Genomic DNA, 26,945 nt, shown 5'->3' with positions numbered 1-26,945 from the left:
CTCCTTATTTACTATGTCCGCCACCCGCTTGGGTATAGGAAAAGCGTCGGGGTGCACCGGAACCTCTAGGAACTTGTCCATCTTGCATAATTTCTCTGGAATGACCAAGTTGTCACAATCATCCAGAGTAGATAACACCTCCTTAAGCAGTGCGCAGAGATGTTCTAATTTAAATTTAAATGTCACAACATCAGGTTCAGCTTGTTGAGAAATTTTTCCTGAATCTGAAATTTCCCCATCTGACAAAACCTCCCTCATGGCCACTTCAGATTGGTGTGAGGGTATGACAGAACAATTATCATCAGCGCCCTCCTGCTCTTCAGTGTTTAAAACAGAGCAATCGCGCTTTCTCTGATATGTAGGCATTTTGGATAAAATATTTGCTATGGAGTTATCCATTACAGCCGTCAATTGTTGCATGGTAATAAGCATTGGCGCGCTAGATTACTAGGGGCCTCCTGCGTGGGCAAAACTGATGTAGACACAGTAGGAGATGATGTAGTATCATGTCTACTCCCCTCATCTGAGGACCAGTTTTATAGCCCATATTAAGCCCTTTATTCTGTTTGCTTGACTAAGAAAATGGCTTACCGGTCCCCATGAGGGGAAATGACAGCCTTCTGTCTTGTTAGAAATATGGCTAGTCATACCTTAAGCAGAAAAGTCTGCTAACTGTTTCCCCCAACTGAAGTTACTTCATCTCAACAGTCCTATGTGGAAACAGCAATCGATTTTAGTTACTGTCTGCTAAAATCATCTTCCTCTCACAAACAGAAATCTTCATCCTTTTCTGTTTCAGAGTAAATAGTACATACCAGTACTATTTTAAAATAACAAACACTTGATAGAAGAATAAAAAACTACATTTAAACACCAAAAAACTCTTAACCATCTCCGTGGAGATGTTGCCTGTGCAACGACAAAGAGAATGACTGGGGTGGGCGGAGCCTAGGAGGGACTATATGGCCAGCTTTGCTGGGACTCTTTGCCATTTCCTGTTGGGGAAGAGATATTCCCACAAGTAAGGATGACGCCGTGGACCGGACACACCAATGTTGGAGAAATTCTCCTGAACCTACTCTTACTAACTTTATACTTTCCGGATGTATTTGAGAGATTCTTAGCTCAGAATTTAAACTATTCTTGCTGTATCATTTTAAGTATCCTGTTAACCGATTTTAGTTCTAAGAGCTTATGTTTATGTATACATATCAGTAGAAACTTTAACCTAGGGAAATCAGAGACTCTTTTGGTTGGTTGACTGTATATAGAATTGCAACCTGTAGTAAGCAACAATTAAAAGATATTAATCTGTCGCACTACAGATTATTATTTTATTATTATTATTCTTTATGTATAAAGCGCCAACAGATTCCGCAGCGCTGTCCATGGGTACAAAGATAAAAGTACAGTACAATACAATATAAAAGACACCAGACAAAGTTTAACAAACAAATACAGGGGGAATTGAGGGCCCTGTTCCCGTGGGAATTTGCAATCTAGATGGGTAGGAGGGTGAGAAACAGGAGGTGGGGACTGCAAAGGTGAGAATGATGTTAGTGTGGAGTTAGATGAGGGCAGCAATTAGGCAAGTGGAATTCATTTGCTACTGATTTGGAGATAGGCTTCCATGAACAGAAAGGTCTTTTGGGAGTGTTTAAAGGAGGAAAGGTTAGGGGAGAGGTCCGACAGCTCTAGGAAGTGCATTCCAGGTGGTTGGTGCCACACGAGAGAAGTCCCGTAGCCTAGCATGATGGTAGAAGATGCAAGGAGCAGGTCATTGTTGGATCTTAGGGGGCGGGCTGGAGTATATTTGTTGATGAGTGAGGACGGGTGGGGGGGGGCAGCGTTGGTAAGGGCTTTGTAGGTCAGGATGAGAATTTTGAATTTAATTCTGCTGTGGATGGGGAGCCAGTGAAGGGACTCGCAGAGCGGTGGATTAGTCTAGCAGAGGTATTTAGTATGGATTGAAGAGGGGAGAGGCGGGAGAGAGGGAGGCCAGTTAGTAGGTTATTACAGTAGTCAAGTCAGGAGATTACCAGGGAGTGGACTAGCTGTTTAGTAGTTTCAGCACTCAGAAATGGATGAATTTTGGAGATATTGCGTAGGTGGTTGCGACAGGAGGAAGAGAGCAATTGGATGTGGGGTATGAAGGACAGATTCGAGTCAAGTGTAACTCCTAGGCAGCAGACTTGGGGTGATGGGGAGATAGTGGTGTCATCAACAGTGATTGACATGTTTATTTTTAGGAGGTGAGAGGCCATCCAAGAAGAAATGCCAGAAAAGCAGACCCTGATGTGAGAAAGGACAGAAGGAGAGAGTGAAGGGGCGGATAGGTAGATCTGAGTATCATCAACATAGAGGTGGTAGTTGAAGCCATAGCTACTGATAAGTTTACCCAGTGAGGATGTATAAATAGAGAAAAGTAGAGTACCCAGAACAGACCCTTGAGGTACTCCAACAGACAGAGGCAATGGAGAGGAGGAGTCACCAACAAAGGAGAAAGAAAAGGACCTATTAGAGAGATATGAGTGGATCCAGGAGAGGGCAATGTCACAGAGCCCAAGGGAGCTGAGAGTCCGTAGGAGAAGGGGATGGTCAATGGTGTCAAAGGCAGCAGACAGATCAAGTAAGATAAGTATAGAGTAGTGGCCGTTTTTTTTTTAGCAGAAAGATCATTAGTAACCTTGGTAAGAGCAGTCTCAGTTGAGTGTTGGGAACGGAAGCCAGATTGCAAGGGGTCAAGCAGTGAGTTGGAGGACAAGAAGTGGGTTAAGCGAATCTACAAATTGTCAGAAATGTATTAAAATTTGCTGCTAACCTTTCTACAAATAGATCCATACCGCAGTATCCTGACAGAGAATGACTGGGGATTGTGGGAAGGGGAGTGATACTTAACAGCTTTGCTGTGGTGCTTTTTGCCTCCTCCTGCTGGCCAGGAGTGGTATACCCAACAGTAATTGATAAAGCCATGGACTCACCATATCTTAGGAAAGAAATATATATATATATATATATATATATTTTTGCTTAAACATAACTTTTAAAAATAAAATTTGATTGAAAAAAAACTGCATTAAGAAAAACTAATTCTGCCAGTCACATATATCAGAACACGCACACTTACTCTTTGGGCTGTTTCCGGGGGGCTCGGGGTTTGCAAACAGTAACTAATCCAGATAATTCAGGAAGAGCGTCTGCAAGTGGGCGCATATCTCCAACAACTGGTGTGGCTTTTCGTTTAGCCTGCGCTTTCTCTGCCTGATGAGCCAGTGCAAGAGTTTCAATTTCTGAAAGGGATCAAAGAAAACCTATGAGGTACCACAAGGCAATAATATAGTGAATAGTGTAATGTGGACAGGCTAAATTGCATATCATTATATTACATGGTGTATGTAGATTTTAGGACAATGAACTCCTTCCTTAAATGGAAAGCATTTAACTGTAAAATAATTAAGAGGCACATAGCAAACTAAAGTAGTCTCAGTAAGTATTGGCACCCTTTATGAAACTGAATAACAGTGAAGTGAAAAATAAACAAACAACAATGCTGTTCAGAAGACTGTGTACTTTTTGTGAGGTTACAAAAGAAATTTTATATTGGCACTGTGAATGTAATGATAGGAAAAAAAGGGAATATAGTAATCCCTGGTGCTGACCCTTAAATAAGTATATAATAATAAGGGAAGGGGAAAGACAAGGACAAGAAGGGGTTAAGTAGCACTCATTTCCTATATAGAAGGTAGTAGCATTGAAATTATTCAACTACTATGTGTGTAAATCAGTTAAAAAAACCTTACTTTATTAATCACTATTATAAACCAAACTAATAAATATACAGAACCCCTAACAAATGCTTGTGCACAAATAGACTGCAGCACCCAGAGATAGAATGCAGCTCAAACCACCCCCCTGTATTCCTGGCCGGTAACAGGATACGCCGGCTTCAGGTGCCAGGGATGGCTGAGTGCTCCTGTAAAATCTCGTGCAATCTATTGCTAAGCGTAGGAGCGATATAATTAGTATTAAAAACAAAGCCAAACTAAAGTAGTTAAGCTAGAGTGAGCACACAAACGCGTTTCGGCCGAGTAGCGGCCTTTCTCAATGTGTTATCTTAAAAATGACAAGCCGAGTGTGAAGCTGAAACCGCTTTAAATAGCCCGGTTCTGTATAACAGGGACCAATGGGGGCGCGATTATTGCATACGCCCCCTTCAGAACCAATCATCAGTGCTGTGCTGCACACATATGTTTCATTGGTACATTGTTCCGGAATGGCTGTGATAGCATTGTTACTATCCAATCAGGATTCACCCATATTATTTATGTTGTTACACTTAGCACTGTATTACAGAAAGGACTGATAATATAGCGATTATTTTACTTCACTCATTTATATCTCTTATCCTTGCGTGCACCCTTTAAAGAAAAAATCTACTTTAAACGGTATCGAGTACAGAATGGCCGCGATTTAGAGAGATGGATTATATTAACCCTTTCTACTCTCTGTGGTTCTACTCGATACCATATTATCATCCCCATTAGTAAAAGGCATTATGGATATCGTATCCTAGAAGATCAATGTTGTTAGTCAGACATGAAATTGTGAGCTGTGCACCATTGACACAGACTCAGGGTATACTATGACTTTTACCTATGCACATTAGTCACAATATTCTATTATCCTGTTCATGTAGGACAAGATTAAAAACATTATGAACATGAATTGCCTTCGATCAAACTAAAAACATGGTTAACCTGATAGTATTATGATGTTAATCAAACATAGTTTTTATTATCTTGTGATTGCGAAACACCACCTAGATAAATATTTTTGTTTATTGTAGTATGAGATAGATTCAGAATGTTTGTTATCTCACAAAAATGAAACATCTTCTATGTACCTAGGTCAATCCCTTGAAGATTTAGTTACGTCTCTCATCTATACTTAGGTTTATTTTTAGGTTTGAAAACAAAACATATCCTAAAGCATATATCAATAGTTCATATAGACTTCTTGTCTCATTGATTTTCAACATATGTTGTTATGATCCAAAAAATCTTTAACTTGGGAATTCTGGGTGCACGTCTAGATAGAGATATTTTATGAAACTCTTACATATGTACACTATTATTTACAAAATTATTTACAGTTGTATCGAATTCACAGGAAGACCCAAAAATTATTATTCTCATTCATGCCCTGTGGCATCACACAATCCAGATTGAATATCCATTTTGCTTCTTTTTGGAGCAAAATTGTTTCTATATTTCCTCCACGAATGCCTGGGCGTAGGCTTTCTAAACCCCAACATCTGAGTGTACTGGTTTTACCCTTATGATGGTATAGGAAATGTCTAGCAACACTTGTAATTTGTTTGCCATTTTCAATATCTTTCGCAGCATTTCGAATATTACTGAGATGTTCCGTCATCCTCTTTCCCATTGGTCTTGTGGTCATACCTACATATAATAAATTACAGCTGCAGGTTAAGCAGTATATGACATTAGGAGTTTTGCAAGTTATGTGGCTCTGAATAGTCCACCGTTTATTGAATCTGTCCATCATTACTTTCTTTTTTACCATGTGTGTACATATTTTACAGTTTCCACATGCTATCGAACCTTTGTAAAGAGGGTTTTTTTTTTGCATTTCTATCAAAATGGCTTTGGGTTAGCTGGTCACTCAGGTTGCCTGCTCTTCTATATGTGAATTGGGGTTTTGTAGGGATTATAGAGTTTAGCTGGTCATCAGATTGTAAAATATGCCAGTGTTTGAGTATTATGTTGGATACTTGATTGCTTTGACTGGAATAAGTTGAGATAAATCTCAAAGAGTTGAGATTATCCTCTGATTTTTTGGGTTCTAATAGTTCCTGTCTATTCTTATTTATTGCTCGCTGATAGGCTCTCTTTAAGGATTTCTTTGAATACCCTCGTTGTAGCAATCTGTCTCTTAGTTCATTTGCTGCTTTTTGGAATGATTCAATAGATGAACTATTCCTGCGAATCCTTAGGTATTCTCCTATTGGCAGGCTTTTTATTGTGTTTGGATGATGAAAGCTCTGCGCATGCAAAATGTTATTTGTTGCAGTCGGTTTCCTAAAGGAGTCTGTTTCTAAGTGGTCATTCACTTTCTTAATAACTAAGTCCAGGAACTCCACCTTGTGGTAATCCTGTGTCATAGTTAGAAAAAGCCCAAAAGAATTGTTATTAAGGAGCGAAATGAACTCATTGAGTGTTTCTATAGATCCCTCCCACACGAAGAAAATGTCATCTATATACCTGGACCAGTGGGTAATGTATTTGGTATACTGTAGGAGATTGCTGTTAAAAACTACAGTTTCCTCCCACCAGCCCAGGTATATATTTGCATAAGTAGGGGCACAAGAGGTCCCCATTGCTGTTCCACACAGCTGCAAATAAAATCTCCCATCAAAAACAAAGTAATTGTGATCCAAAGTGAATTCCAGTAGATCCAAAATGAATTGTTTGGATTCATTGGATAAAGTCTGATTCTTTGTTAGAAAGTGGGAAACAGCTCTACATCCCCATTGTTTGTCAATGCTTGTATACAGTGACTCCACGTTTAAAGTAGATTTTTTCTTTAAAGGGTGCACGCAAGGATAAGAGATATAAATGAGTGAAGTAAAATAATCGCTATATTATCAGTCCTTTCTGTAATACAGTGCTAAGTGTAACAACATAAATAATATGGGTGAATCCTGATTGGATAGTAACAATGCTATCACAGCCATTCCGGAACAATGTACCAATGAAACATATGTGTGCAGCACAGCACTGATGATTGGTTCTGAAGGGGGCGTATGCAATAATCGCGCCCCCATTGGTCCCTGTTATACAGAACCGGGCTATTTAAAGCGGTTTCAGCTTCACACTCGGCTTGTCATTTTTAAGATAACACATTGAGAAAGGCCGCTACTCGGCCGAAACGCGTTTGTGTGCTCACTCTAGCTTAACTACTTTAGTTTGGCTTTGTTTTTAATACTAATTATATCGCTCCTACGCTTAGCAATAGATTGCACGAGATTTTACAGGAGCACTCAGCCATCCCTGGCACCTGAAGCCGGCGTATCCTGTTACCGGCCAGGAATACAGGGGGGTGATTTGAGCTGCATTCTATCTCTGGGTGCTGCAGTCTATTTGTGCACAAGCATTTGTTAGGGGTTCTGTATATTTATTAGTTTGTTTTATAATAGTGATTAATAAAGTAAGGTTTTTTTAACTGATTTACACACATAGTAGTTGAATAATTTCAATGCTACTACCTTCTATATAGGAAATGAGTGCTACTTAACCCCTTCTTGTCCTTGTCTTTCCCCTTCCCTTATTATTATATACTTATTTAAGGGTCAGCACCAGGGATTACTATATTCCCTTTTTTCCTATCATTACATTCACAGTGCCAATATAAAATTTCTTTTGTAATATTGTATGCTTGGTGGGCAAACTACCGTTCCCTATTATTGTGCACGTGACCATTAACTGTAATCACTACATATTCCATACAATGGCAGCCTTTAATTTGGGGGCAGAAATGCTCCAGTGGTCTGAAGATATCAAAAAACTGACAGTTGAATTACAAAGTAAAAGCACTATAGATAGTGCTAATTTGGGGGAATGGTTATTATCTCTAAAAAATTTGAAACGTATTCGCAAACGTCAGATTAAAAGACAGTGGAACATAGGAATGTTTAATTTTTATAATGACAACCAGGTAATACCTAGGGGTTTGAGACTCAAATTATTCCCAGCATTCCAAGATCTGAAACCCACGTTAAAATCTAAGTGGGAAGAGGCATTAACTGAATGCTCATTGAAACTTATAGGCTATCTCATAGAGCATGAGAAAGATAAGTTAAATGAATTGAATGAGGAAATAACTAAAATTGGTGAGGAATTAAAACAGTATGAACTAAAAGAGGAGTTTCAAAAGTCTTATACAAAAACAAAAGAAGAAGTTGACAGGTTTGCAAAATACATTGCTAATAAAAAAGAAAAGAAAATAGAGAGGGACTTGACAGACTATGCAAACAAATCTGTGTATATGTGGAATACGAACAAATCCACTATCATAGATTCTGATTACTCTGACAAGGATTGTGATATTACAGATGGCGATAACTCAGAAGATGAGTTAAGAGCGAAACCAATCCTTAAAAGAAGAATCACCCCACATAACACTAATGGAGATATCCCTTTAGGCGGAGAATCCGTAGGGGCAGGGGCAAACAAACCCAGAACAAGGAAACAAGTCCAGTTCCACCAAAAACCATTCACCAAAAAGAAACAATCCAAAAAGAACTGAATATTATTAATCTTTCAGACAGAGCTTTAACTGAAATACAAATTTCAGTATTGAAAAAAGGCTTGTCATTTGTTCCAACAGCTACACTAGACAAGTTTGAAACCATTAAAGACGTACACCTTTTTACACGTAAATTACTGTTTAAGAAATACTTTGCACCTAATAGAGAAATAGAAGGTTTAAATGCTGATGATGCTACTGCTATCAGAAACCTAATATCTTTATTAGAAGACTCAGAAACTAATCCAAATGAGATAACAGATAAGGATAATAAATGGCGTGAAATTTTAAAGACCAAATCTAGCTTTATACCACCAACAAGTACTTCTCACAACACTATTACATTCTTAGATTTAGTATGCAAGGACATATTAGCTATCTCCTCAGATATTGATAAATCATTGAATAATCTATCTGAAGAAGAGAAACTTGCACTAAAATCCATAAATCAATGGACTGATGTCCAAATCAAACAGAGTGATAAAGGTGGGAATATTGTTATATGGCCTACCGAAATGTATATAGCAGAGGTCAAGAAACAACTCCATAATCCTAAAAACTATAAAAATCTCTTTGGAAATCCAACAGAAGATTTTCTTAAACAGTACAACAGATTAATTAAACAGGCAACAGCTGAAGGCATTATTGATAAAAAGGAATTTCAATACTTAGATGTTAAAAACCCCAAGATAGCAACGCTCTATCTACTACCCAAAATCCACAAAAATCAGAAATGCCCTCCAGGAAGACCCATGGTCTCAGGCATTGGGTCCCTAACGGAGAAGGCCTCTAAATATGTGGATGCAAGACTAAGGTACATTGTAGATTCATTGCCCTCCTACACGAAGGACACAATGCACATTCTCAATAAGATAAACACACTGACTATAACCCCTCAATCGATTCTCGTCACTTGTGACGTGGAGTCACTGTATACAAGCATTGACAAACAATGGGGATGTAGAGCTGTTTCCCACTTTCTAACAAAGAATCAGACTTTATCCAATGAATCCAAACAATTCATTTTGGATCTACTGGAATTCACTTTGGATCACAATTACTTTGTTTTTGATGGGAGATTTTATTTGCAGCTGTGTGGAACAGCAATGGGGACCTCTTGTGCCCCTACTTATGCAAATATATACCTGGGCTGGTGGGAGGAAACTGTAGTTTTTAACAGCAATCTCCTACAGTATACCAAATACATTACCCACTGGTCCAGGTATATAGATGACATTTTCTTCGTGTGGGAGGGATCTATAGAAACACTCAATGAGTTCATTTCGCTCCTTAATAACAATTCTTTTGGGCTTTTTCTAACTATGACACAGGATTACCACAAGGTGGAGTTCCTGGACTTAGTTATTAAGAAAGTGAATGACCACTTAGAAACAGACTCCTTTAGGAAACCGACTGCAACAAATAACATTTTGCATGCGCAGAGCTTTCATCATCCAAACACAATAAAAAGCCTGCCAATAGGAGAATACCTAAGGATTCGCAGGAATAGTTCATCTATTGAATCATTCCAAAAAGCAGCAAATGAACTAAGAGACAGATTGCTACAACGAGGGTATTCAAAGAAATCCTTAAAGAGAGCCTATCAGCGAGCAATAAATAAGAATAGACAGGAACTATTAGAACCCAAAAAATCAGAGGATAATCTCAACTCTTTGAGATTTATCTCAACTTATTCCAGTCAAAGCAATCAAGTATCCAACATAATACTCAAACACTGGCATATTTTACAATCTGATGACCAGCTAAACTCTATAATCCCTACAAAACCCCAATTCACATATAGAAGAGCAGGCAACCTGAGTGACCAGCTAACCCAAAGCCATTTTGATAGAAATGCAAAAAAAAACCCTCTTTACAAAGGTTCGATAGCATGTGGAAACTGTAAAATATGTACACACATGGTAAAAAAGAAAGTAATGATGGACAGATTCAATAAACGGTGGACTATTCAGAGCCACATAACTTGCAAAACTCCTAATGTCATATACTGCTTAACCTGCAGCTGTAATTTATTATATGTAGGTATGACCACAAGACCAATGGGAAAGAGGATGACGGAACATCTCAGTAATATTCGAAATGCTGCGAAAGATATTGAAAATGGCAAACAAATTACAAGTGTTGCTAGACATTTCCTATACCATCATAAGGGTAAAACCAGTACATTCAGATGTTGGGGTTTAGAAAGCCTACGCCCAGGCATTCGTGGAGGAAATATAGAAACAATTTTGCTCCAAAAAGAAGCAAAATGGATATTCAATCTGGATTGTGTGATGCCACAGGGCATGAATGAGAATAATAATTTTTGGGTCTTCCTGTGAATTCGATACAACTGTAAATAATTTTGTAAATAATAGTGTACATATGTAAGAGTTTCATAAAATATCTCTATCTAGACGTGCACCCAGAATTCCCAAGTTAAAGATTTTTTGGATCATAACAACATATGTTGAAAATCAATGAGACAAGAAGTCTATATGAACTATTGATATATGCTTTAGGATATGTTTTGTTTTCAAACCTAAAAATAAACCTAAGTATAGATGAGAGACGTAACTAAATCTTCAAGGGATTGACCTAGGTACATAGAAGATGTTTCATTTTTGTGAGATAACAAACATTCTGAATCTATCTCATACTACAATAAACAAAAATATTATTTATCTAGGTGGTGTTTCGCAATCACAAGATAATAAAAAACAGAATTTATGTTTACCTGATAAATTTCTTTCTCCAACGGTGTGTCCGGTCCACGGCGTCATCCTTACTTGTGGGATATTCTCTTCCCCAACAGGAAATGGCAAAGAGCCCAGCAAAGCTGGTCACATGATCCCTCCTAGGCTCCGCCTACCCCAGTCATTCGACCGACGTTAAGGAGGAATATTTGCATAGGAGAAACCATATGGTACCGTGGTGACTGTAGTTAAAGAAAATAAAATATCAGACCTGATTAAAAAAACCAGGGCGGGCCGTGGACCGGACACACCGTTGGAGAAAGAAATTTATCAGGTAAACATAAATTCTGTTTTCTCCAACATAGGTGTGTCCGGTCCACGGCGTCATCCTTACCTGTGGGAACCAATACCAAAGCTTTAGGACACGGATGAAGGGAGGGAGCAAATCAGGTCACCTAAATGGAAGGCACCACGGCTTGCAAAACCTTTCTCCCAAAAATAGCCTCAGAAGAAGCAAAAGTATCAAACTTGTAAAATTTGGTAAAAGTGTGCAGTGAAGACCAAGTCGCTGCCCTACATATCTGATCAACAGAAGCCTCGTTCTTGAAGGCCCATGTGGAAGCCACAGCCCTAGTGGAATGAGCCGTGATTCTTTCGGGAGGCTGCCGTCCGGCAGTCTCGTAAGCCAATCTGATGATGCTTTTAATCCAAAAAGAGAGAGAGGTAGAAGTTGCTTTTTGACCTCTCCTTTTACCTGAATAAACAACAAACAAGGAAGATGTTTGTCTAAAATCCTTTGTAGCATCTAAATAGAATTTTAGAGCGCGAACAACATCCAAATTGTGCAACAAACGTTCCTTCTTTGAAACTGGTTTTGGACACAGAGAAGGTACGATAATCTCCTGGTTAATGTTTTTGTTAGAAACAACTTTTGGAAGAAAACCAGGTTTAGTACGTAAAACCACCTTATCTGCATGGAACACCAGATAAGGAGGAGAACACTGCAGAGCAGATAATTCTGAGACTCTTCTAGCAGAAGAAATCGCAACTAAAAACAAAACTTTCCAAGATAATAACTTAATATCAACGGAATGTAAGGGTTCAAACGGAACCCCCTGAAGAACTGAAAGAACTAAATTGAGACTCCAAGGAGGAGTCAAAGGTTTGTAAACAGGCTTGATTCTAACCAGAGCCTGAACAAAGGCTTGAACATCTGGCACAGCTGCCAGCTTTTTGTGAAGTAATACCGACAAGGCAGAAATCTGTCCCTTCAGGGAACTTGCAGATAATCCTTTTTCCAATCCTTCTTGAAGGAAGGATAGAATCCTAGGAATCTTAACCTTGTCCCAAGGGAATCCTTTAGATTCACACCAACAGATATATTTTTTCCAAATTTTGTGGTAAATCTTTCTAGTCACAGGCTTTCTGGCCTGAACAAGAGTATCGATCACAGAATCTGAGAATCCTCGCTTCGATAAAATGAAGCGTTCAATCTCCAAGCAGTCAGCTGGAGTGAAACCAGATTCGGATGTTCGAACGGACCCTGAACAAGAAGGTCTCGTCTCAAAGGTAGCTTCCAAGGTGGAGCCGATGACATATTCACCAGATCTGCATACCAAGTCCTGCGTGGCCACGCAGGAGCTATCAAGATCACCGACGCCCTCTCCTGCTTGATCCTGGCTATCAGCCTGGGGATGAGAGGAAATGGCGGGAACACATAAGCTAGTTTGAAGGTCCAAGGTGCTACTAGTGCATCCACTAGAGCCGCCTTGGGATCCCTGGATCTGGCCCCGTAGCAAGGAACTTTGAAGTTCTGACGAGAGGCCATCAGATCCATGTCTGGAATGCCCCACAGGTGAGTGACTTGGGCAAAGATTTCCGGATGGAGTTCCCACTCCCCCGGATGCAATGTCTGACGACTCAGAAAATCCGCTTCCCAATTTTCCACTCCTGGGATGTGGATAGCAGACAGGTGGCAGGAGTGAGACTCCGCCCAAAGAATAATTTTGGTTACTTCTTCCATCGCTAGGGAACTCCTTGTTCCCCCCTGATGGTTGATGTACGCAACAGTCGTCATGTTGTCTGATTGAAACCGTATGAACCTGGTCCTCGCCAGCTGGGGCCAGGCCTGGAGCGCATTGAATATCGCTCTCAGTTCCAGAATATTTATCGGTAGAAGAGATTCTTCCCGAGACCAAAGACCCTGAGCTTTCAGGGATCCCCAGACCGCGCCCCAGCCTATCAGACTGGCGTCGGTCGTGACAATGACCCACTCTGGTCTGTGGAACATCATCCCTTGAGACAGATTGTCCAGGGACAGCCACCAACGGAGTGAGTCTCTGGTCCTCTGATTTACTTGTATCTTCGGAGACAAGTCTGTATAGTCCCCATTCCACTGACTGAGCATGCACAGTTGTAATGGTCTTAGATGAATGCGCGCAAAAGGAACTATGTCCATCGCCGCCACCATCAACCCGATCACTTCCATGCACTGAGCTATGGAAGGAAGAGGAACGGAATGAAGTATCCGACAAGAGTCCAGAAGCTTTGTTTTTCTGGCCTCTGTTAGAAAGATCCTCATTTCTAAGGAGTCTATAATTGTTCCCAAGAAGGGAACCCTTGTTGACGGGAATAGAGAACTCTTTTCCACGTTCACTTTCCAGCCGTGAGATCTGAGAAAGGCCAGGACAATGTCCGTGTGAGCCTTTGCTTGAGGAAGGGACGACGCTTGAATCAGAATGTCGTCCAGGTAAGGTACTACTGCAATGCCCCTTGGTCTTAGCACCGCTAGAAGGGACCCTAGTACCTTTGTGAAAATCCTTGGAGCAGTGGCTAATCCGAAAGGAAGCGCCACGAACTGGTAATGTTTGTCCAGGAATGCAAACCTTAGGAACCGATGATGTTCCTTGTGGATAGGAATATGTAGATACGCATCCTTTAAATCCACCGTGGTCATAAATTGACCTTCCTGGATGGAAGGAAGGGTAGTTCGAATGGTTTCCATCTTGAACGATGGAACCTTGAGAAATTTGTTTAAGATCTTGAGATCTAGGATTGGTCTGAACGTTCCCTCTTTTTTGGGAACTATGAACAGATTGGAGTAGAACCCCATCCCTTGTTCTCTTAATGGAACAGGATGAATCACTCCCATTTTTAACAGGTCTTCTACACAATGTAAGAACGCCTGTCTTTTTATGTGGTCTGAAGACAACTGCGACTTGTGGAACCTCCCCCTTGGGGGAAGTCCCTTGAATTCCAGAAGATAACCCTGGGAGACTATTTCTAGCGCCCAAGGATCCAGAACATCTCTTGCCCAAGCCTGAGCGAAGAGAGAGAGTCTGCCCCCCACCAGATCCGGTCCCGGATCGGGGGCCAATATTTCATGCTGTCTTGGTAGCAGTGGCAGGTTTCTTGGCCTGCTTTCCCTTGTTCCAGCCTTGCATTGGTCTCCAAGCTGGCTTGGCCTGAGAAGTATTACCCTCTTGCTTAGAGGACGTAGCACCTTGGGCTGGTCCGTTTTTACGAAAGGGACGAAAATTAGGTCTATTTTTTGCCTTGAAGGGCCGATCCTGAGGAAGGGCGTGGCCCTTACCCCCAGTGATATCAGAGATAATCTCTTTCAAGTCAGGACCAAACAGCGTTTTCCCCTTGAAAGGAATGTTTAGTAGCTTGTTCTTGGAAGACGCATCAGCCGACCAAGATTTCAACCAAAGCGCTCTGCGCGCCACAATAGCAAACCCAGAGTTCTTAGCCGCTAACTTAGCCAATTGCAAAGAGGCGTCTAGAGTGAAAGAATTAGCCAATTTGAGAGCATTGATTCTGTCCATAATCTCCTCATAAGGAGGAGAGTCACTATCGAGCACCTTAAGCAGTTCATCAAACCAGAAATATGCGGCTGTAGTGACAGGGACAATGCATGAAATGGGTTGTAGAAGGTAACCCTGCTGAACAAACATCTTTTTAAGCAAACCTTCTAATTTTTTATCCATAGGATCTTTGAAAGCACAACTATCCTCTATGGGAATAGTGGTGCGTTTGTTTAAAGTAGAAACCGCTCCCTCGACCTTGGGGACTGACTGCCATAAGTCCTTTCTGGGGTCGACCATAGGAAACAATTTTTTAAATATGGGGGGAGGGACGAAAGGAATACCGGGCCTTTCCCATTCTTTATTAACAATGTCCGCCACCCGCTTAGGTATAGGAAAAGCTTCTGGGAGCCCCGGCACCTCTAGGAACTTGTCCATTTTACATAGTTTCTCTGGGATGACTAAATTTTCACAATCATCCAGAGTGGATAATACCTCCTTAAGCAAAATGCGGAGATGTTCCAATTTAAATTTAAATGTAATCACATCAGATTCAGCCTGCTGAGAAATGTTCCCTAAATCAGTAATTTCTCCCTCAGACAAAACCTCCCTGGCCCCCTCAGATTGGGTTAGGGGCCCTTCAGAGATATTAATATCAGCGTCGTCATGCTCTTCAGTAACTAAAACAGAGCAGCCACGCTTACGCTGACAAGGGTTCATTTTGGCTAAAATGTTTTTGACAGAATTATCCATTACAGCCGTTAATTGTTGCATAGTAAGGAGTATTGGCGCGCTAGATGTACTAGGGGCCTCCTGAGTGGGCAAGACTCGTGTAGACGAAGGAGGGAATGATGCAGTACCATGCTTACTCCCCTCACTTGAGGAATCATCTTGGGCATCATTGTCATTATCACATAAATCACATTTATTTAAATGAATAGGAATTCTGGCTTCCCCACATTCAGAACACAGTCTATCTGGTAGTTCAGACATGTTAAACAGGCATAAACTTGATCAGAAAGTACAAAAAACGTTTTAAAATAAAACCGTTACTGTCACTTTAAATTTTAAACTGAACACACTTTATTACTGCAATTGCGAAAAAACATGAAGGAATTGTTCAAAATTCACCAAATTTTCACCACAGCGTCTTAAAGCCTTGAAAATATTGCACACCAATTTTGGAAGCTTTAACCCTTAAAATAACGGAACCGGAGCCGTTTTAAGCTTTAAACCCCTTTACAGTCCCTGGTATCTGCTTTGCTGAGACCCAACCAAACCCAAAGGGGAATACGATACCAAATGACGCCTTCAGAAGTCTTTTATAAGTATCAGAGCTCCTCTCACATGCGACTGCATGCCATGCCTCTCAAAAACAAGTGCGCAACACCGGCGCGAAAATGAGACTCTGCCTATGCTTTGGGAAAGCCCCTAAAGAATAAGGTGTCAAAAACAGTGCCTGCCGATATTATTAAATCAAAATACCCAGAATAAATGATTCCTCAAGGCTAAATAAGTGTTAATATCAATCGATTTAGCCCAAAAAAAGTCTACAGTTTAAATAAGCCCTTGTGAAGCCCTTATTTACAATCTTAATAAACATGGCTTACCGGATCCCATAGGGAAAATGACAGCTTCCAGCATTACATCGTCTTGTTAGAATGTGTCATACCTCAAGCAGCAAGAGACTGCAAACTGTTCCCCCAACTGAAGTTAATTGCTCTCAACAGTCCTGTGTGGAACAGCCATGGATTTTAGTTACGGTTGCTAAAATCATTTTCCTCATACAAACAGAATTCTTCATCTCTTTTCTGTTTCTGAGTAAATAGTACGTACCAGCACTATTTGAAAATAACAAACTCTTGATTGAATAATGAAAAACTACAGTTAAACACTAAAAAACTCTAAGCCATCTCCGTGGAGATGTTGCCTGTACAACGGCAAAGAGAATGACTGGGGTAGGCGGAGCCTAGGAGGGATCATGTGACCAGCTTTGCTGGGCTCTTTGCCATTTCCTGTTGGGGAAGAGAATATCCCACAAGTAAGGATGACGCCGTGGACCGGACACACCTATGTTGGAGAAACTATGTTTGATTAACATCATAATACTATCAGGTTAACCATGTTTTTAGTTTGATCGAAGGCAATTCATGTTCATAATGTTTTTAATCTTGTCCTACATGAACAGGATAATAGAATATTGTGACTAATGTGCATAGGTAAAAGTCATAGTATACCCTGAGTCTGTGTCAATGGTGCACAGCTCACAATTTCATGTCTGACTAACAACATTGATCTTCTAGGATACGATATCCATAATGCCTTTTACTAATGGGGATGATAATATGGTATCGAGTAGAACCACAGAGAGTAGAAAGGGTTAATATAATCCATCTCTCTAAATCGCGGCCATTCTGTACTCGATACCGTTTAAAGTAGATTTTTTCTTTAAAGGGTGCACGCAAGGATAAGAGATATAAATGAGTGAAGTAAAATAATCGCTATATTATCAGTCCTTTCTGTAATACAGTGCTAAGTGTAACAACATAAATAATATGGGTGAATCCTGATTGGATAGTAACAATGCTATCACAGCCATTCCGGAACAATGTACCAATGAAACATATGTGTGCAGCACAGCACTGATGATTGGTTCTGAAGGGGGCGTATGCAATAATCGCGCCCCCATTGGTCCCTGTTATACAGAACCGGGCTATTTAAAGCGGTTTCAGCTTCACACTCGGCTTGTCATTTTTAAGATAACACATTGAGAAAGGCCGCTACTCGGCCTAAACGCGTTTGTGTGCTCACTCTAGCTTAACTACTTTAGTTTGGCTTTGTTTTTAATACTAATTATATCGCTCCTACGCTTAGCAATAGATTGCACGAGATTTTACAGGAGCACTCAGCCATCCCTGGCACCTGAAGCCGGCGTATCCTGTTACCGGCCAGGAATACAGGGGGGTGGTTTGAGCTGCATTCTATCTCTGGGTGCTGCAGTCTATTTGTGCACAAGCATTTGTTAGGGGTTCTGTATATTTATTAGTTTGGTTTATAATAGTGATTAATAAAGTAAGGTTTTTTTAACTGATTTACACACATAGTAGTTGAATAATTTCAATGCTACTACCTTCTATATAGGAAATGAGTGCTACTTAACCCCTTCTTGTCCTTGTCTTTCCCCTTCCCTTATTATTATATACTTTTTGTGAGGTAGCATTAAAGGGACACTGAACCCTAATTTTTTCTTTTGTGATTCAGACAGAGCATGCAATTTTAAGCAACTTTCTAAATTACTCCCATTATTAATTTTTCTTTGTTCTCTTGCTATCTTTATTTGAAAAAGAAGGCACCTAAGCTTTTTTTTTTTGGTTTAGTACTCTGGACAGCACTTTTTATTAGTGGACGAATTTATCCTCCAATCTGCAAGAACCCAGGTTGTTCACCTAAAATGGGCAGGCATCTAAACTTACATTCTTGCATTTCAAATAAAGATACCAAGAGAATGAAGAAAATTTGATAGTAGGAGTAAATTAGAAAGTTGCTTAAAATGTCATGCTCTATCTGAATCACAAAAGAAAAAATTTAGGTTCAGTGTCCCTTTAAGGTTAGAATGCCAAAGTTGGAGTTGTCTAAGATGCTGTATGGTTGCAGGTGCCAACTTGGCTTAGATTGAAACTAGTAAAACTAGTGTGCTGATATATAATATAGCTGCAAGGTTAGAGCAAGCTAGGATGGAGACTTGAGAGAGAAAGCTTAAAGGGACAGGAAACCCCAAAATTTTCTTTCATGATTGGGATAGAACATACAATTTTAAACAACTTTCCAATTTACTTCCATTATCACATTTGCATTGTTCTCTTGTTATCCTTTGCTGAGGGAACAGCATTGCACTACTGGCAGCAAGATGAACACTTCTAGTCAGCCAATTACAAAAGACAATGTGTGCAAAACAAAACAAAAATGTTCATGAGAACACTTTTAAGGTTATATTATTTTTCCTATTAAATCATTGTTTGGGAATGTATTAAACCAACTTTGGTGTACAGTTCTTTATTAGATTGATACTGCTTTTTACAAGTTACTAAAAAAAAGAAGATTAAAGATGATAATTTTGAGGGAATTTTCGGGCGGCGGCCATGACAGGTCTCAAGATTGCTTGCTGCGCCAGACTTTAGTGCTAATCTGTTTAAAATCTACTTTCAATTACCCCATCTGGTGATGATTTACACTATGGGCTAAATTACAAGTGGTGCACTAATGGGCTTTTTTCAAGTTTGCGCTCTCCATTGAAATATAAATATATATAGCTATATACAGATAAATATAGGAATATCTATTTAAAAATACATAGAACATTTTCTTCTATGTGAAGGACATTTGAATGTAAAATATTTACAGTACATACACAGTAAAACACATTAAATATTAAAATTTAATAAAAACATGTATATATATATATATATATATATATATATATATATATATATATATATATATATATATATATAAAAACAGTGCTTTCCATTCAAATACCTTTTCATATACCATTTTAAAAAAAACAACTTAAAATTATGCTTACCTGATCATTTTCTTTTCTTCCGATGGAAAGAGTCCACAGCTGCATTCATTACTTTTGGGAAATAAGAACCTGGCCACCAGGAGGAGGCAAAGAAACCCCAGCCAAAGGCTTAAATACTCCTCCCACTTCCCTCATCCCCCAGTCATTCTGCCGAGGAACAAGGAATAGTAGAAGAAATACCAGGGTGAAAAGGTGCCAGAAGAATAAAAACTAAGAGACGCCCCACAGAAAAAATACGGGTGGGGAGCTATGGACTCTTTCCATCTGAAGAAAAGAAAATTATCAGGTAAGCATAATTTAAGTTTTTCTTCATAAATGGAAAGAGTCCACAGCTGAATTCATTACTTTTGGGAAAATAAAACCCAAGCTATAGAGGACACTGAATGCAAAGACGGCAGGATACAATAGGAGGCCCATTTAGAGGGCACCAGGACTGAACAAAAACCACAACCCAACCAAACCCCGCTTCGTCAGAGCCAAGCAAAAAAAACTAGAAAGAAAAGACCCCAAGGACACTGACCCGCAGATTGTCCGAAGGCCGAACTAGAGACCGCAAGCAGACTCATCGAGCCAACACTCCTCAAGGAGAACCATCGCCCAGCAGTCGGTCCCCATACTAGTACAGTACAAAAATCCCTCAAAAAGGAGAGGACAAGGGTAAACCAAGGGATACCCAAAGGTACAGCAAAATCCATAAAGGAAAACCCCCCTCAAAGGAAGGACAAGTCCACAGAGATCCGAATGGATCCCGAGAACAAGGGGAGAAGACACCAAACTCACAAGGAGCAACCAGGCATCAGCAGGAGAAGAAACATCTCCCAACCATCGTGCAACAGCACCGAAAAGACAGCTCAAGACAAAGTCCTCAAAACGTCAGAACTCAGAGACTGAGCAACAGAAAATTACAAGCAGCAAACTCAGAAAAAAACTAATTTATGCTTACCTGATAAATGTATTTCTTTCCGGATATGGCGAGTCCATGAAATCATCAATTACTAGTAAGAATATCACTTCTGGCCAGCAGGGGGAGGCAAAGAGCGCCACAGCAAAGCTGCTATATATGTCACTTCCCTTACCCATAACCCCCAGTCATTCAGCCGAAGGGAAATGGAAAAAGAAGATAACACAAAGGTGTAGAGATGCCTGAGGTTTTAGTAAAAATAATTGTCTTAAAATAAAGGGTGGGCCGTGGACTCACCCTATCCGGAAAGAAAGAAATTTATCAGGTAAGCATAAATTATGTTTTCTTTCCTAAGATATAGTGAGTCCACGGAATAATCAATTACTAGTGGGAACCAATACCCAAGCTAGAGGACACATGATTATGGAGGGACAAGAACAAGACAGGTAACCTAAACAGAAGGCATCACTGCTTGAAAAACCTTTATCCCAAAAGAAGCCTCAACCGAGACAAAGAATCAAATTTGAAAAATTTGGAAAAAGAAAAAGTGCAAAGAAAAACTAAGTTGCAGATTTGCAAATCTGATCCACAGAAACTTCATTTTGAAAGCCCAAAAAGAAGAGACAGCCCTCGAATAAAGAGCCATAACTCTCTCAGAAAACTGCAGCCCCGCAGTCTAAAAAGCAAATAAAGTAAACTTCTCAACCAGAAAAAACAGAATTTATGCTTACCTGATAAATTACTTTCTCTTGCGGTGTATCCAGTTCACGGATTCATCCTTTACTTGTGGGATATTCTCATTCCCTACAGGAAGTAGCAAAGAGAGCACACAGCAAAGCTGTCCATATAGCTCCCCCTCTAGCTCCACCCCCCAGTCATTCGACCAAAGGTTAGGCAGAAAAAGGAAAAACCATAGGGTGCAGTGGTGACTGTAGTTTAAACAAAAATTTTTTTACCTGACTTAAATGCCAGGGCGGGCCGTGGACTGGATACACCGCAAGAGAAAGTAATTTATCAGGTAAGCATAAATTCTGTTTTCTCTTGCAAGGTGTATCCAGTCCACGGATTCATCCTTTACTTGTGGGATACCAATACCAAAGCTTTAGGACACGGATGAAGGGAGGGAACAAGACAGGTACCTTAAACGGAAGGCACCACTGCTTGCAAAACCTTTCTCCCAAAAATAGCCTCCGAAGAAGCAAAAGTATCGAATTTGTAAAATTTGGCAAAAGTATGCAGTGAAGACCAAGTCGCTGCCTTACAAATCTGTTCAACAGAAGCCTCATTTTTGAAAGCCCATGTGGAAGCCACTGCTCTGGTAGAATGAGCAGTAATTCTTTCAGGAGGCTGCTGGCCAGCAGTCTCATAGGCCAAACGGATGATGCTTTTCAGCCAAAAGGAAAGAGAGGTAGCAGTCGCTTTCTGACCTCTCCTCTTAGCAGAATAGATAACAAACAAGGAAGATGTTTGTCTGAAACCCTTAGTTGCTTGTAAATAGAACTTTAAAGCACAAACTACATCAAGATTGTGTAATAGACGTTCCTTCTTCGAAGATGGATTAGAACACAGAGAAGGAACAACTATTTCCTGGTTAATATTCTTGTTAGAAACAACTTTAGGAAGAAAACCAGGCTTGGCACGCAAAACTACCTTATCTGCGTGGAACACCAGGTAAGGTGAATCACACTGTAAGGCAGATAATTCTGAAACTCTTCGAGCAGAAGAGATAGCTATAAAAAACAAAACTTTCCAAGATAACAACTTAATGTCTATGGAATGTAAAGGTTCAAACGGAACCCCTTGAAGAACTGAAAGAACTAGATTCAAACTCCATGGCGGAGCCACAGGTTTATAGACAGGCTTGATTCTGACTAAAGCCTGAGCAAACGCTTGAACGTCTGGTACCTCTGCCAGACGCTTGTGTAACAGGATAGACAAAGCAGATATTTGTCCTTTTAAGGAACTAGCTGACAATCCTTTCTCCAGTCCTTCTTGGAGAAAGGACAATATCCTGGGAATCCTAATCTTACTCCATGAGTAACCCTTGGATTCACACCAACAAGGATATTTCCGCCATATCTTATTGTAGATTTTCCTGGTGACAGGCTTTCTAGCCTGAATTAGAGTATCTATAACTGGCTCAGAGAACCCACGCTTTGATAGAATTAAGCGTTCAATCTCCAAGCAGTCAGACGTAGAGAAACTAAATTTGGATGCTTGAACGGACCCTGTATTAGAAGATCCTGCCTCATTGGAAGTCCATGGTGGGACAGATGACATGTCCACTAGGTCTGCATACCAAGTCCTGCGTGGCCACGCAGGCCCTATCAGAATCACCGAAGCCTTCTCCTGCTTGATTCTGGCAACCAGACGCGGGAGGAGAGGAAACGGTGTAAAAACATAAGCCAGATTGAAGGACCAAGGCGCTGCTAGAGCATCTATCAATACCGCCTTGGGATCCCGGGACCTGGACCTGTAGAGAGGAAGTTTGGTGTTCTGACGGGACGCCATCAGATCCAACTCTGGGGTGCCCCATAGCCGAGTCAGCTGGGCAAATACCTCCGGGTGGAGTTCCCTCTCCCCCGGGTGAAAAGTCTGACGATTTAGAAAATCCGCCTCCCAGTTGTCTAATCCTGGGATGTGAATTGCTGAGAGATGGCAGGAGTGATCCTCCGCCCACCTGATTATTTTGGTTACTTCCGTCATCGCTAGGGAACTCTTTGTTCCCCCTTGATTGACGTAAGCTACAGTCGTGATGTTGTCCGACTGAAATCTGATGAATTTGGCTGCCGCTAGTTGAGGCCATGCCTGAAGAGCGTTGAATATCGCCCTCAGTTCCAGAATGTTTATCGGGAGGAGTTTCTTCCCGAGACCATAAGCCCTGAGCTTTCAGGGAGTCCCAGACCGCACCCCAGCCTAACAGACTGGCGTCGGTCGTTACGATGATCCACTCTGGCCTGCGGAAACATATTCCTTGAGACAGGTGATCCTGAGACAACCAACAGAGAAGAGAATCTCTGGTCTCCTGGTCCAACTGAATTTGAGGAGACAAATCTGCATAATCCCCATTCCACTGTTTGAGCATGCATAGTTGTAGTGGTCTGAGGTGTATCTGAGCAAAAGCGACTTTGTCCATTGCCGCAACCATTAGTCCGATTGTCTCCATGCACTGAATCACAGATGGCCGAGGAATGGAATAAAGAGCTCGGCAAGTAGTTAAGAGTTTTAGATGTCTGACCTCCGTTAGAAATATTTTCATTTCTACCGAGTCTATCAGGGTTCCTAGGAATGGAACTCTTGTGAGGGGGGAGAGAGAACTCTTTTTGATGTTCACCTTCCACCCGTGAGACCTCAGAAAGGCCAATACAATCTCAGTGTGAGACTTGGTTCTTTGGAAAGTTGACGCCTGAATTAAGATGTCGTCTAGGTAAGGCGCCACACTGCTATGCCCCGCGGTCTTAGAACCGCCAGGAGGGACCCTAGCACCTTTGTGAAAATTCTGGGAGCAGTGGCCAACCCGAAAGGAAGAGCCACAAACTGAAAATGCTTGTCCAGAAAGGCGAACCTGAGAAACTGGTGATGATCTTTGTGGATAGGAATGTGCAGATACGCATCCTTTAGATCCACGGTAGTCATATATTGACCCTCCTGGATCATTGGTAAGATTGTCCGAATGGTCTCCATCTTGAATGATGGGACTCTGAGGAATTTGTTTAGAATTTTGAGATCCAGGATTGGTCTGAAAGTTCCTTCTTTTTTGGGAACCACAAACAGGTTTGAGCAAAACCCCAGTCCTTGTTCTGCAATTGGAACTGGGTGGATCACTCCCATTGTATGTAGATCTTCTACACAGCGTAAAAACGCCTCTTTCTTTGTCTGATCTGTAGACAGACGAGAAATGTGGAACCTTCCCCTTGGAGTTGAGTCCTTGAATTCTAGAAGGTATCCCTGGGCTACAATCTCTAATGCCCAAGGATCGTGTACATCTGGCGTTCACAATGGGTAAGCGCGGCGTAGCGCCGTCCGGAACCGGCAACAGAGAGTAACGTCCTCCAATGAAAGAAGCTGACAGAGTGCCGTAGCCAGCGATTAACTCACATTGCTGATAGTGAACCAAAGACAGGAGGGCAGATGGCAGGCACTGCAAAAACCAAGTCGGCGCCACTCAAAAAGGTAAAAAAATAGAAAAACTTTAATTTGAAGAATATGTAAAATACAATACACATATGAAAGGCTGAACACAGATACAGGGGGGGACAAGACAAACAATCCTGACGCATTTCGCGCCCTCTAGTGGCGCTTATTCATAGGTTGCAGCACCAAGTAACCAGTGCCTTTTTAAAGGGAAATTAAGCCATTAACCCTTTGTGTGAGAAAGACAATTAAAAACAAAAACATGTTAAAAACATTAGCGAATTTTCATTGGGATAACTTACTTAGAAAAAAGAGAAAAATATATATATATACAGGTTTAGACATACTGTAATAATAATAATGAGACATAATTCAAGAATTACCTAGACATTGTATTAAATTGATTAGTTACCTAGTGATTAATACTAATGGCATCCATATAATTCAAAAAAATTAATATAGAATATTGATATACTAATTTGACATGTATGCAGAGGGGATTTCAGTATGTTAGAACTTAGTCATTACTAAAAGTGAAATAAATTAATTTAATTAAATTGAATTAATTAAAGAGATATCAGACTGTACTTAAAGATGAATAAATAAGTTAATAAAATTAATTAGAGGGGTAACAGTCTGTGACCGATGTTTTAAATTCATAATGGACAGATAAAATAAACCAAATAGAATGTAGAAGTTTATGTACAATACACCTAATCAGTTATCTATAAGGTAGTTGATATTGCATGCTTTATTCATTCCATGGGGATGGCGTGTATTAAGCTTGATGATCCAAAATATTTCTTTCTTATCTAATATTTTTTACCTATTACCCCCTCTAGTAGGAACTTTAGCAATATCAATTATTTGGACTGAGATATCTGCCTTATGTGTGAAATGTAATCCATTGAAGTGACTCGCAACTGCTGAGTCCTTGGAATAATTTTTAACGTCTCTTACATGTTCCCCATACCTAGTTTTAGCTTCACGAGAGGTTTTACCTACATATTGACTTTTACAAATATTGCAAGTCAAAAGGTAGATAGCAAATCTAGTTTTACAGTTGGCATAAAAATCTATAACGTATTGCCTGTTATCTACACTTGAAGTAAAGTGTGTACACCTAATGAGGTTGGGACAGGTCAGACAGTCTCGACTACCACATTTAAATAGGCCCTTTTTAGATAGCCAATCTCCAGGGAGAACACCCTCTATATCAGTGACCAAACTAGGGGCAAGTACCTTGCCTAGTGTCTTTGTTTTTTTGGAGACGTACCTGAAATTATTCACAAATGGTTTGAGGATATCATCACCCAATAAAACATGAGAATGTTTCTTTAAAATCTTAACTACCGCATCATAATGCGTGGAGTACTCTGTAGTGAAGACTATAGTATCATCAGTACATTGTTTGGGCTTATGGGTAGGGGTGGCTTGTTTGTTATAGTCTTTAACTGTTAATCTACATTGTTCTAGTTTATTAGGGTTATAGCCTCTCCTGATGATCGTGTACATCTCTTGCCCAGGCCTGAGCGAAGAGAGAGAGTCTGCCCCCTACTAGATCCGGTCCCGGATCGGGGGCTACCCCTTCATGCTGTCTTGGTGGCAGCTGCAGGCTTTTTGGCCTGTTTACCCTTATTCCAGCCCTGGTAAGGTTTCCAGTTTGCCTTGGGCTGTGAAGCTTTACCCTCTTGCTTTGAAGCCGGAGAGGATGAAGCGGGGCCGTTCCTGAAATTGCGAAAGGAACAAAAATTAGCTTTGTTCTTTGTTTTAAAGGCTTTGTCCTGAGGGAGAGCATGGCCTTTTCCCCCGGTGATATCTGAAATAATCTCTTTCAATTCAGGCCCGAATAGGAATGTTCAAAAGCTTGGATTTAGACGACACATCGGCCGACCAGGACTTTGGCGAAACCTGAATTTTTCGACGCTAACTTAGCTATTTGGAAAGCGGCGTCAGTGATAAAAGAATTAGCTAGCTTTAGAGCCTTAATTCTATCCATAATTTCCTCATATGAGGTCTCCGTCTGGAGCGAGTCCTCCAGCGCATCAAACCAGAAAGCATCTGCAGTAGTTACAGGAATAATGCAGGCAATAGGTTGGAGAAGAAAACCTTGTTGAACAAAAATTTTCTTAAGTAAACCCTCTAATTTTTTTATCCATTGGGTCTTTAAAAGCACAACTGTCTTCAATTGGTATGGTTGTGCGTTTAGCTAGTGTAGAAACAGCCCCCTCCACCTTAGGGACCGTCTGCCACGAGTCCCGCATGGGGTCAGATATGGGGAACATTTTCTTAAAAACAGGAGGGGGGACAAAAGGGACACCTGGCCTATCCCACTCCCTAGTAACAATATCCGCAATCCTCTTAGGGACCGGAAACGCATACGTGTAAACAGGGACCTCTAGGTACTTGTCCATTTTACACAATTTCTCTGGGATCACCAAAGGGTCACAGTCATCCAGAGTAGCTAATACCTCCCTAAGTAAAACACGGAGGTGTTC

At 40.6% G+C, this 26,945-nt stretch overlaps 1 protein-coding gene across 2 annotated transcripts in view; it reads right to left on the bottom strand.

Annotated features, from left to right (window-relative positions):
- SLX9 (SLX9 ribosome biogenesis factor) overlaps positions 1-26,945 on the bottom strand; it is a 449,304-nt gene that overhangs the window by 161,339 nt on the left and 261,020 nt on the right. For both annotated transcript variants that reach the window (XM_053698771.1, XM_053698770.1), the window contains exon 4: positions 3,128-3,290. In XM_053698771.1, coding sequence (XP_053554746.1) covers positions 3,128-3,290 — 163 coding nt within the window. The remainder of the gene's footprint in view (positions 1-3,127; positions 3,291-26,945) is intronic.

This window comes from Bombina bombina, chromosome 1, assembly GCF_027579735.1.
Source record: "Bombina bombina isolate aBomBom1 chromosome 1, aBomBom1.pri, whole genome shotgun sequence".
Lineage (NCBI taxonomy): Eukaryota > Metazoa > Chordata > Amphibia > Anura > Bombinatoridae > Bombina > Bombina bombina.
The sequence above is the reverse complement of the archived record's forward strand: the minus strand, read 5'-3'. Positions and strand labels throughout refer to the sequence as shown.